Source organism: Scleropages formosus, chromosome 6, assembly GCF_900964775.1.
Source record: "Scleropages formosus chromosome 6, fSclFor1.1, whole genome shotgun sequence".
Classification (NCBI taxonomy): domain Eukaryota; kingdom Metazoa; phylum Chordata; class Actinopteri; order Osteoglossiformes; family Osteoglossidae; genus Scleropages; species Scleropages formosus.
Window position 1 is genome coordinate 29,151,869 of NC_041811.1, and position 11,900 is coordinate 29,163,768.

General features: G+C 42.4%; 2 protein-coding genes and 3 non-coding genes across 6 annotated transcripts; all 5 read right to left on the reverse strand.

Moving 5' to 3' along the window:
• Positions 1-248: 248 nt before the first annotated feature.
• On the reverse strand, positions 249-2,823 carry nkx6.1 (NK6 homeobox 1). The gene is made up of 3 exons (XM_018751712.2): positions 2,174-2,823; positions 1,500-1,672; positions 249-498 (listed from the first exon to the last, which is right to left on the reverse strand). Exons 1-3 carry the CDS (start codon positions 2,730-2,732, stop codon positions 253-255), a joined length of 978 nt encoding a protein of 325 aa, XP_018607228.2. The 5' UTR covers positions 2,733-2,823; the 3' UTR covers positions 249-252.
• A 4,279-nt stretch (positions 2,824-7,102) lies between these two features.
• rpl17 (ribosomal protein L17) lies at positions 7,103-9,957 on the reverse strand. Of its 2 annotated transcripts, none has more exons than XM_018748934.2 (7): positions 9,906-9,957; positions 9,385-9,432; positions 9,191-9,231; positions 8,609-8,743; positions 8,129-8,227; positions 7,615-7,806; positions 7,103-7,184 (listed from the first exon to the last, which is right to left on the reverse strand). In XM_018748934.2, the coding sequence occupies exons 2-7, from the start codon at positions 9,422-9,424 to the stop codon at positions 7,137-7,139; spliced, it is 555 nt and encodes a 184-aa protein (XP_018604450.1). In that variant the 5' UTR covers positions 9,425-9,432; positions 9,906-9,957; the 3' UTR covers positions 7,103-7,136. The 2 variants fall into 2 exon arrangements, with proteins under 2 accessions (XP_018604450.1, XP_029108494.1); XM_029252661.1 differs by having other exon boundaries at positions 9,902-9,928.
• Positions 7,382-7,451, reverse strand: LOC114910789 (small nucleolar RNA SNORD58). Its single transcript, XR_003797794.1, has one exon. It is a non-coding gene; the product is annotated as a small nucleolar RNA SNORD58 (small nucleolar RNA).
• LOC114910790 (small nucleolar RNA SNORD58) lies at positions 7,969-8,036 on the reverse strand. Its single transcript, XR_003797795.1, has one exon. It is a non-coding gene; the product is annotated as a small nucleolar RNA SNORD58 (small nucleolar RNA).
• On the reverse strand, positions 8,328-8,396 carry LOC114910791 (small nucleolar RNA SNORD58). The gene has a single exon (XR_003797796.1). It is a non-coding gene; the product is annotated as a small nucleolar RNA SNORD58 (small nucleolar RNA).
• Positions 9,958-11,900: the final 1,943 nt, after the last annotated feature.

Here is an 11,900-nt window from a genome sequence, read left to right on the forward strand (position 1 = left end):
TAAAAAAGAGAGAGAGAGAGGGAGAGAGAGAGAGAGAGAGAGAGAGAGAGAGAGAGAGAGAGAGAAAGAAAAAGAAAAAAAAAATCTGCGCTCCTGGGAAGTGAAGTGGCGCGTGTCGGCGTGTCCGCGCGCCCCGCGTCCTTCCGCCTCGCGCCTTCTTGCGGCTCGTGCAAGTCGAACTCAGCGTCGCGCCGCAGTAGAGCAAGGTGGGCCAGAGTTTCGCTCGGCGCGCCGCCTGCCCCGCCGCGTGTTCTACGAGCTCTCGTTCTCCGACGTGTGCATGTGCAGAGAGGAGTTCGGTTTATGCTTTTTCAGCAGCTGCGTTATTTTCTCGTCGTCCGAGTTCGGGTCCAGGGGCTTGTTGTACTCGTCGTCCTCCTCCTCGTTCTCGGACGCGCCCTTGAGCCGCTCCGTCTCCGAGTCCTGCTTCTTCTTGGCCGAAGCCATCTCGGCCGCGTGCCTCTTCCTCCACTTCGTCCTCCTGTTCTGAAACCAAACCTGGAAAAGGAGCAGAACGGCGCCGTTTTAAAATGCAGTGCTCATAATAAGCTCCGGTGCGTGTGGATTTAGCAAAAAAAAAAAAAAAAAAAAGGTGTAGGGCAGTTATAAAGGACAGCTGTAAAGCCGTAAATCCACATTTTAATCAGAAAAAAAAATGGAAGAATTTTACACTCAACTTCAAGAAACTTAGCTGTCGACATTCCTAAAGCAATCTTCAACTATACGTGATTTATTATGTACTGCTCAAATCTTAATTTGTCTTTTGGACAAAATCAGTCGCAGATGCATGGATGATGGAGTAGCTTCTGGTGAAAAGTTTTACTATGCTATAACCATATGCCATTAAATATCGCCACATAGAATTTTACATATTTTAACCACTATATATATATATATTGGCTACAATTCTGCGATGAATTTGGTTGACTGAATTCCGCTGGAGATTAAAACCTTTATCCTTCCTGATGATTATCAATACACGGAACATCCTTAACCGCAAGAAACTAGCTAATTACTTAATAAAAATAATTAGAACAAATGTAACATTAATAGTGGCAGAAAAAAAAATTCAACGATTTAAACACATCCATTATTGTGTGGATATTTAACATTCTCTTCCTTCATAAACTTTTAAAACTCTCCTTTAAATACTTCCCCGCTGAGCAAAAAAAAAAAATCGTGCTTAAATATTTCCCAAGCAAAACGTGAATTATAACGCAGGAACGTGCAAACGAGGACATTCGAAAAAAGGGGCGTAATTGGATTGCAGCACATGACCCGCGGTATATATGATACTGAATACAAAACAGTTGCAGCCAGTAATGGATTTGAAGAATGAGCCGCTCCTCTTGCTTTGTTTGAAGAATCCTTTTCCGAAAGAGGTGAAATATGGCGAGCAGCTTCAAAGCACATCTCGTGTCGGATCGCAGCAGTGTGTGATCTCCAGTGCCAGTGCCAGTGCCTTATCTCGTGTTTGACAGGTTACAGGGTGGGCTCACCTTCACCTGGCTCTCCGTCATTCCCAGGGAGTAGGCCAGCCGGGCTCTCTCGGGTCCCGCCAGGTACTTGGTCTGTTCAAAGGTCTTTTCCAGGGCGAAGATCTGCTGCCCGGAGAACGTGGGTCTCGTGTGTTTCCTCTTGCCGTCTTTGTCCAGCAGCACCGAGCTCTGATCTGAAAGCACGACAATTAACTGTTATCCTCTTCAGCGCCACACTCACTTTCCCTGTGAAGCCTCTTGTATTAAGGGCATGAAGCGGAGCCGAATTAATCTCGTCCGCTTTCCGCGATTAGAAACAGTTTATCGGCGTTCAATCTCATCGGACTCTTATGTTATTTGTACGTGTGTACTTTCCGTTTGCCGAATTCTAATTAAAATGCAGCACTCGTCTGTTTTGTATCGAGCTGCCGGTGGCGGTTGCACAGGTGTCAGTGTCTTTTTTTTTTTACTTAAAAAAAAAAAAAATCAGAAACGTAAAAGCCCGTTCGATGATGTCCTTGTGTTTTAAGGGTTTGCGCGAGTTTTACCAAACCAAACAAAAACCAAACTTAAATGCTCTGCACTTACAGAAAAGGCTCTCGGCAAAAAAAGTGAGCGACTGTGTGGTCGTCTTCGCTCGAAACATGAACGCGTCAGATGGAAATGTATGTAATGTAAGCGAGTTACGAACTTACGCGGCGAACAAGCGAATCTGGCGTCTCTCCAGTGCGGACTCTGCATGACTCCCGGCCAGAATATGGGGGTCCTCCCGGGGAGCTCCGTCAGGGGTTTGGGGTAACGCGCCACCGCCACCGCCGCCGCCGCGCTCGGGCTGAAATAGAGCCCGTGGGGAGGCGGGGGGCTCAGGCTGCTGAAGCGGGGCAGTCCGGACAGGATCCCGGCCGAGGAGGAGGCTGCCACGGCCGCCGCCGCCGCCCCCGAAGAAACCACCGAGGGGCGGCTCAGGATGTCGTTTATTCCGTGAGGGGTGGCGGCCGCGCACTGCTGGGGGGATCCGAGGGATGAGAGTCCGGCGGCCGACGGTTTGATTCCCGGGGAAGAGACGGGGATCCCCCCGGGATTCGGGGAGGTGGCCGAGGGGGAGGTAGACGAGGTGGGTCCGGTGGAAGAAAGGGGATATGCCGGGTACAGGGGGGTCTTCATCTCGGTCATGCTGTGCAGAGCGGCTAGCGGAGGCGTGCTAAGAAGAAAGGCGCTCTGACGGGACCCGTCCATCTGCCCCACCGCTAACATAACCGAAAACAAAAACAAAAATATAGCAACTCGGCGCCGGTTGCCCTCAACACTCCCACTTCCACAGTCAGTTTATCTATTAAAGCGCTATATCGTCCCTTAAGTAAAAAAAAAAAAAGAAAGAAAAAAAAAGGACAAAAAAAAAAACAGCTGAAATCTGTGTCGAGGAACTTGAAACAGAGCGTCTAACCTGGTATTAAATCTATGTAAGAAGTAGCAAAAAATGAAACCTTTCTCACAGCACGTTCATATTAAGATTTTATCACCTGCTGTTCTAAGTTCCAGATTTATTATGGCGCGAGTTTTACACCCATCCCTACGGGCAGGCGACTCCAGTGTCTTCCTCTCCTTCAGCCCCGCAAATCTTGAAGAGAAGACATGATTCTAGCGGCATCAATTTCCAGCGCTCTTCGCACTCGATTTTAGTGACTGCTTCAAATTCAAGCTTATTGTTTTACGCTCAAAATCTATAAATAAAAAGGCACCCTTTCCATGAAGCTCCCGAAGATAATAAAACATTTTCATCTCTTTCTACTGTCTTTTTGCCGCAAAAGTCAAAACTTTGAGTGTGACGGTGGGAAAGAGGAGGGGCCGCTCGAACCGCTATTGGGTAATCGGAGACATGACGTCACCTCGGCGTAGGCCGCGAGCGCCAACTGAACGTAGGAGTCCGTTCCCATTGGCCCGCCACCAACACGGTAATTTGCACATTAAAAGAGTTGCCATTCGATCGGCTATTACATACAAAAAGTACTAAATCAATCCAGTCAATTTGAGATCTATTTTTTTCAGATAAAAGGCCATCTGCATGCGTTTGTTACGTGAAAAAAGATCATCTAAATGTGGCCCATTCCTTTGGCTATATTAATTCGACAGCGCCTTTCCAAGAGACCCGCAGGCCTATAGTTGAACGGGTCATGAACTCATCGTCAATGAAAGAGCGCAAATAATTATGCTTCCTCCACAATTATTAGTCCACGCAAATGAAACAACCTGCTCTTCACATGTGGTTTGGTTTGGTTTGCACAACGTGTTAACCAAGAACTTAAACTTTCGGGGATTTTAAAACTAATGTATTACCGGTGTATTTGTTACAGCTAGAAATGACAAAATTATTGTGTATTGATCATAAAAAAACATTTACTATAAGTGCATAGTTGAATATCCACCCATACGGTAACTATCTGTCCTAGCTATTAAACTGAAGTTTAAAGGTCTTTTTTTTTTACTATTTTCTATTTGATGTTATCTGGCATAGGTAGTACAGGTTCTGTTATTATTATTATTATTATTATTATTATTATTATTATTATTATCAGTGTTAAGGTTAGGGTTAGCATTGTTCATTCAGATTATCGTCTGGATCGTTTGGTAACCTGTTTTGTAACTGATTTTTGAGTTCCTTTCCTAAGAGAATCGTAATGTGGAAACTGCGATGCGTAGCTCCAAGCGGATAAAATCGTGTTTCGTTACTTTAATACACTTCCCAATGCGTCGATCGGATAAATGCGAATATTTCTTAATACAAATGTGCACGCATTTGACATAAATTGAAGAAAAAAAATCAGTTGTACTTGGGAGTAATTTGAACATAAAATATTGATAGAGTCTGGTTATTATTATTTATTATTAAGTTTGTGTGCTTAATACATTGAAACAGTTTAAACTATAAACTTTTGTTCAGAAAATGATAAATACAAATGCAGTGCCACTCTACACATTCACCTGCGTCGTGCAGCTTTACGCAGATGAGCCAGTTACACATTTACAGAATTTCGCGTTCAGACAAAACACTTTTTCTATCGAATTTTAACTGATTAATTTGGTACGTATAAATATTTAGGATAAATCTTTCTCTTCCCTTATCTAATTTTTTGCTAATATTTTTAATTAACATTTTATTATTTCCATACATGCTATTAGTGATTTACGTTCGAACTGCTGAAGCTGTTCACTTACTCCCACTGCTAGTATAATTAGCATTAGTAACAGTAGCATTAGTAAAAGTACTAATACTACTTCTACTACTAGCAGTAGTAGTAGTGGTGGTAATAATAATAATAATAATAATAATAGCAGCCTTCATCAGCGTCTGTAACGTCACAGAATTCTCTACCTGTGCATTGGCGACACCTTGTGGTGAAAATACAGAAAGACGGTCCCGATGTTCCACACGGCCACACTGCGTGCTGCACGCCGATATTGGCACACCAGGGTGACATCACGTGCTGTGTAAATGCCACTCACAGTGTGTTATTGGGAATTTAAATTTAAACTTGTTGAGAATTACTCCAGAAATAAAATAATCTACTTCAGAATCAATTAAAAAGTCTCGTCTGGATCCATTACTCCATCCGCTATTCCTAGATTATACGTTCCAATTCACTATGGTAAACTAAAATCGATTAACAATAAAACTGCTTCTTCGTTAATATATTTGAACCATTCCCAAGCGATTCCGTACTTTGTCAGTAATACAACACTAACTTTGTGCAATCGCTTTAAATGATGATTTTGCAAATTTTCCATGCCTTGGATTCAAAATGTATATGGAATGTTTTTTAAAACTATTAACACGTTTATTTTACCTCGGCGGACATCGTATCAGAAGTAACTCTAATTTAGCATTTGTACATGCGACGCCCTTAATCGGTTCGTGGTCGCGGCGGTACGATGATCGCAGTTCATGAAGAAGTAGATCGTCACATTGTTGTAGGATTCTGGGAGTGTGTCACACATGTGCTTCGAGCGACACCCAGAGGGCAACAGGGGAACCGCATTAAAAGTAGTATTTTCCTCCGCATTTAATTTTCTCTCTGTGCCTCAGTGACAGGAATAATTTATCTAACTGAAATTACCTATGAAATAGTCTGTTGTTCGAATGTTACGATTGCTTGTCCTTTTTCCTAATTAAATAATTAAGGACAACGCACTCAACTCCAGTAATATATTTTTTTCCGTGAGTTGTATGTCACTTTGGGGAAAAGGGTGTGCTAATTGAATAAATGTAAATGTAATGTAAATATGCATGAGCTGAAATCCCTTTGGTCAGATAATACATTTACTTTTTCCACTGCGATGTCCCGTTTAGGGTTACATAAATATTAAATGACAGTAAATAGACAAGAATTCTGATTTTCCATTAATGTCATAAAAAGCAGTAAAACGTGAGAGCAGGTAATGTGCCAACTGAAGACTGATGCAAAAAAGGAAAAGGTGGGACATAAGTATATAGTTTGTACACAACTGATGGACTGTTGACATCTGGTAGCTTCATAGTACAAGATGCAAGGAAAAAATAGTGAACCGTTGAGTGAAAAGTTTCATTCTTTCAACTCTATGGCAAGAAGATAACGAAGACAGCTCAGTACCACGCTGTTGCTAAAGTCAGATTTTCTAGGTGTACAGACATCATTTTAGTTTTTACTGCTTAAAATCCCAGGGCAGATGCCATCCTGGTTACATATGGAGGCTCAGTGAGGCATCAAACACTGTCATATATTGCAAGAGTAAATAACTGGCAAGGATTGCATTTACACACACACACACACACACACACACACACACATTTTCAGAACCGCTCGTCCCATACGGGGTCACGGGGAACCGGAGCCTACCCGGCAACTCAGGGCGTAAGGCTGGAGGGGGAAGAGACACACCCAGGACGGGACGCCAGTCCGCCGCAAGGCACCCCAAGCGGGACTCGAACCGCAGACCCACCAGAGAGCAGGACTGCGGTCCAACCCACTGCGCCACCGCACCCCCCAGGATTGCATTTAATTCAATCTAATTTCCTTTTAGAGCATCTTTCCAAGCAAAGTTTCCTTAGAGTGCTTTAGAAAACTGTAGGTGTAACAAGTACACACATCCAACAAGTTGCACTAGTAATTATTAGCATTAATAAGTCAACTGATGCTCAGAAGTTGAATCTCAATGACCTTCAAAGTGATTAAAAGTTGCCTTTAATTTCAAGGTCAGTAGCACATTATGCACTTGTGAACACATCACAATCATCACAAATGTGTTCTGGCAACCTACTGGACAAACAATAGTCCACTTGCATCACACTTTGTGGAAATTACCCTCATCTTTGGTTACATGCACTTCAATCAGCACCACTAGAGGGATTCATTAATCACCTAACTGCACAGTACACAATGAACTAGTCCCAGGCAACCTATAAATTTTTTTTTTTAAACCACCCATACATTCAGAGGAACTTAATGTCTCAAAAGGTGCTTTGAGAAGAGTGTAGACAACCTGCCAGTGTCTAAAAGATTGAGCTGAAAGAAGTGGTCAGTCACCTCTCAACTCAACATTCCTTCACCAGCAGACACCTTATGAGAAATAAAGAGATTAAGACCACTGCAAAGTGAAGAAAATCACTTTTATTTGTATCTACATTTACTCGCGTGCCATAAGCTTTTGTTTCTTCAGCTTCTTCTGGGAAATCTGTGGATGAATAGTACGAGAGTTCAGGGGGATGCTCCACAAGTCATACTGGATGGTACTGAATAAGAGTAATGTCATGACAACTTATCACTGTAACACGTATTAAGATTTTTGTATTTGACCAATTCCTTTCAAACATACCACACCACGGTAAGATCAAGAGAAATGCAAATCAAAGTCCTTAAGGGTTGCCATTGGTTGCTCAGATTTTCACAATTTTTTTTCATGGTTATTTCCAAAGGTGTCGTAAGATAGTCATCACTGCAACCGCAAACTTACTGTAACCCTTCAAGAGCAGGTGAAAAACCATCATCCATGACTATTTCAGAAATATGCAACAGAAGCAAGTCAACAACAAAAGCTGCCTGCTCTAAAACAGCTTTGTGTTATTTGGGAGAGTTGGTGTCAAGCTAGTCACATGTTCATTTACCTTTTTCTTTTGAGCAACCTCCTCCTCTGGCTTGGGCACGATCTGCTCCTTTTCCGTGAGGATCATCTCAATATGGCAGGGTGAGCTCATGTAGGGATTGATGCGTCCATGGGCACGGTACGTTCGACGGCGCATCTTGGGAGCCTTATTCACCTGAATGTGCTCGATGACCAGGGAGTCCACATCAAGGCCCTGGACCAGCAAAGACTTATGTTAGAAACCAACCAAAACTGACTAGGCTGCTGGAGGATAACAGATGCTGTTACACAGCATCACGCCAACACACAAGAGCAGGGATGTGACTTCAGTGGTTAAACAAAAAATACTTGACATATACACGTCATTCTGACAGCGATAGCTCAGTTGATATGAGTTTTTTTTCACAGGTAATCCAAAGGTGTCCTAAGAAGTCATCATTGCAATCGCTGTTCTCAGAATGGGCAGTGAACAGTCAACTACTTTGGCAATGTGTTCAACAGTCCAAACAGTAATATGCAGCAGAACAAACTCATACCTTGAGCTCAGCATTGCTCTCAGCATTCTTGAGCATGTGCAGAAGGAACTCGGCACTCTTCTTGGGCCAACGCCCTTGTGTCCAGTTCCATTGCTTGGCCTGAGTAAAATAGGATGGGAGAAAAGAGGTCACATTCTGGCCAGTCCACAGGTCAAACAAGCCTTTGTTGAGATAACTTGCAAAGGAATTTATCTTCTCGGCTGCTCAGGAACTGAGTTTTATTTTCATTATGAATTCCAAAGGTGTCCTAAGATGGTCATCATCACAGCCGAGGAGCAATGAGTCCTGCAGTGGCCCAGTGCGAGAACCAATATTGTAAAATGTACATAACCCGTAAGAAATACCACACCATATACAGGACTCAAAGATACACTAGAGACTAAACCCTACCACATATGCACCCCTGGGCTATCCAGTACACAAAATTACCATCACTAAAATCAAGTTCACAAGAAATGGTTCGTAGGGGAATCTGCTCACCTGGGCACACCGGCCAACACCCCCATTGTAGCGGCGGAAGGGCACACACTGGCGCTTGACCATCACATCCTTCAAGAACTTGGTTGCCTTGCGGATGTGCATCCCTTTGATGGCTTGGGCAGTCTCACGAGTGTTCTGACAACACACAGCGAAGGGTTCAGGTTCAAGGGTGCACTTCCCTTCCCTGGTGAAATTTAAATCTAATCTCTTCACAAGCATGGATGTTCCTACTTAAGTTATAGTTTATTACACTGATTTCCAAAGGTCTCCTAAGCTGGTAATCACTACAATAAACCTGTAATAATGTATATAACAAAGATTATAATAATAAACTTGCCCATGCCATATATGCAAGTCAGTACAGGCTTCAAGAGACTTTTAGGTGAAAAGGCAGTTTATCATCAAGTGCTTCCATGCTGTTTGCTCTAAGTTACAATGAGTTACAAGTCCACCCTTTACAGGGGATCCACAATATATTACTCTATGTAATCTAGATGGATAAACACTATATCTTTCACAAAAGCAAAGGTTTAGCAAGAGAAACAACAATTCAACACGGCAGTGATAAAGAATATTTGGCACCTTGAAGTGAACCCGGAGATTTGACCCCCTGGACTTGCATGCTGTGGAAAGAGATCGAACAAGTGGTCAAACCGAGGATTCGAGAATCATGTTAATGAAATATGGAGAAACCAGAGTGTCCGTGGAGCTACACTAACTATCAATATGGACAAATCCCATCATCAGTTAAATAACTGCATGAACATAACACTCACATTTGGTGGGGTTCTCGGGATCGAGCGAGTAGCGGACCATTTTCACACCTGCAAACCAAAAAAAGCGACATTAAAACCCTCATCTAACCTAAATATCACGCAGTCTAGAAAGTGTACGAAAGAAAAGAGGGTCGGCGCATTTCACGATGACGCCGGTCTGCCATTTTAGCAGCATAGTTCTACTGTGTGAACTATACACTTTAGGCCGTGTTCGATCAAGAAATTTAACCACATTTAGCTCCTCTTTGGTGTGTTTTTTCACAAGAAGCTGTGCTGTACAATGGAAAGTCCGCATGCTTAGTCTGTATGACAACTCAATGGAGAACCGACTGAGGAGCCAAAACACAGAACGCAATCCTCGCCATAAACCATAAAAATTCGCGTCAGGCTCAAGAAAAACACACACAAATGATACCTCCTACATATTATCTCTACGTATCGACACAAATCAAGACGTCTTAAATAGTGATGTGCAAGATATTTAAAGGATATTGTTCAACCATTTCTACTCCGTTACCTACTTTTCAGGCCGCGGAAGGAAAGAGGAAGACAAGGGGATTCTGGGAGAAAACGTTGTGTCGGAGCTATCGCGCGACTTCCGTTGGCTCACGAGATTTTGTGAGAGTAGTTCGCTTCATGTTATAGTGGGGATTAGTCGGTAACTCCAAGGGAAGTGGTCTTTTTTTTGCGTTTTTTTTAAATAAAAAGGGCATGACTTGTGGAACAGTACCATAGTACCATACTTCTTTTGTGACAATGATAGGAAAACAGTATTAACTGCAGTATTCACTTCTCTCTGCTTTGTCCACCTGCACGCAAAGTACTCAGTCACTGCGTTACCTCGTGTTTAAATTACTTTTCTTATTTAATATTTGATACATTTTCTCTTTTAAAATATAAAAGTTACTGCATCTGGCTACATTTGAAAGATGTGGTAAGCTGTTTTAAGCAGTGTTTAAAATGGCTGGATAGTGTAGGTAGCTTAATTTAAGTAGAAAATGTGTCTATTATTATATAATAATAATATTATTATTATTTGGGCAAGTGATTGTTGAAAATGGAAGGAAGGACAGATTAACACTATGGAGTTGTTGGCGTGGTCCTGCAGTTGCTTAGACGACAAGTTTGAATTAATGCCAATAAACCACACAGGGAGAGAAGCAGTTTGTTCTTACATTTTATTACCCAAGATCCTAAATCACTGTCATATTTGAACAGGCTTGTCCCATCCCTGGGCAGATCAGGCTCGGGCCGTGGACGCGGCCACTGTTGCGACGTCCCGGATGCCGTTTGAGCCGCAAAAGAAGAGGACCTACTGCATGTTGGCGCTTGCACAACCAGAGCTGTGGTACTATGGGATTGGATCCTCTGTCCAGTCTCTCCCTGTAACACAGAGGTTCACTATAAATGTACCTGAGGCCAGAGGATATTTGCTATTTTGAAAGAGTTTCTGTAATAAAATAGGAACGATGAGGGTCGGGAAGGGCTGATAGGTTATTTACAAATCATCCGATTAACCAATTTAGAGTAACATTGATTTTGTTTAAGGCCAGTTCTCTGCTAAGCACATGTTTTGCTGAGAGGACATTTCACTGCTAAATAAGCTTCTAGAATTGTAGTACATAATTTCCATTTTAATATTTCCGTAGCAGACACCTGGCAGCACCACATTTCCTGGACTGACAGCTGTACCTGGGGATGGTTGTTGGAACAACGTGAAGAGAAGATGTGGCCATTTGGCTCTTAAGGAAACTTCCTTCGGAAATGAATTTTAGAAGTATGGCTTTTGGAGAACGTTTTATTCCCTTTTGAAATCAGGACGTTGATTTTTGTGTGTTTCTGCTGTATTTTTCACTTTTGCATTTTCTCACCCAATACGACTTTTCTTTGACTTCTAGTATCTAAGGCAGTTCAGCTGTTTTTTTCATAATTTTTTTTTGGTGGGGGGGGATGTTAATTTGTGTTTAGTTTTAATAATGTTTTTTTAAATTTAATTTTAATAGTTCTCAGGTGCAATAAAACCTGAAAGTCAACCCATTGTCTCCTCACACCTTGTCAGTCCTTGCACCAGATATGACCCAAGCATGTCATTAACCACTAAAACCAATAAAGCAAGGGGAACAGGCTGTTATCTACATTTCCTCCTTTCTAGAGCTGTCAGTAACAGGTGGAGTTTTGAGCCCATAGGTATCATCTTTGTGGTGGTTTTGGGCCTGTGTTAGTTTACCTGTTTTTATTCTCCCTTAAAGGTGCCACATCTTCCCTTTGGTTTTGTTGAAGAATACACCCTATTAGTTAAAATGTCCTGCCTTATGCCTTTGCACCACACAAGGCCACATAGTGTAGTGATGATTTTTGAGACCTGGGATGTGATGGATCATTATTCCATCTCACGCTGGAGCGGAACCCACTATGTGTAGTCAGAGGTCCACTCGTCTGTCAAATCGCATTTCCTGCGACCTCATTTTACCATCTGCTGGGATGAAATCTGCCGTATTTCAGCAATCATAGGACTG

Bases quoted from the DNA above. Each gene is read 5' to 3' on its own strand.
- nkx6.1 (XM_018751712.2), bottom strand. From the start codon at position 2,732: ATGTTAGCGGTGGGGCAGATGGACGGGTCCCGTCAGAGCGCCTTTCTT. The intron at 1,673-2,173 runs GTAAGTTCGTAA...TCGTGCTTTCAG, and splicing joins CAGATTCGCTTGTTCGCCGC to ATCAGAGCTCGGTGCTGCTG. The intron at 499-1,499 runs GTGAGCCCACCC...CTCCTTTTCCAG, and splicing joins TGACGGAGAGCCAGGTGAAG to GTTTGGTTTCAGAACAGGAG.
- rpl17 (XM_018748934.2), bottom strand. From the start codon at position 9,424: ATGGTCCGCTACTCGCTCGATCCCGAGAACCCCACCAAAT. The intron at 8,228-8,608 runs GTGAGCAGATTC...TATTTTACTCAG, and splicing joins GTGTTGGCCGGTGTGCCCAG to GCCAAGCAATGGAACTGGAC. The intron at 7,185-7,614 runs GTAAATGAACAT...ATTCATCCACAG, and splicing joins AGGTTGCTCAAAAGAAAAAG to ATTTCCCAGAAGAAGCTGAA.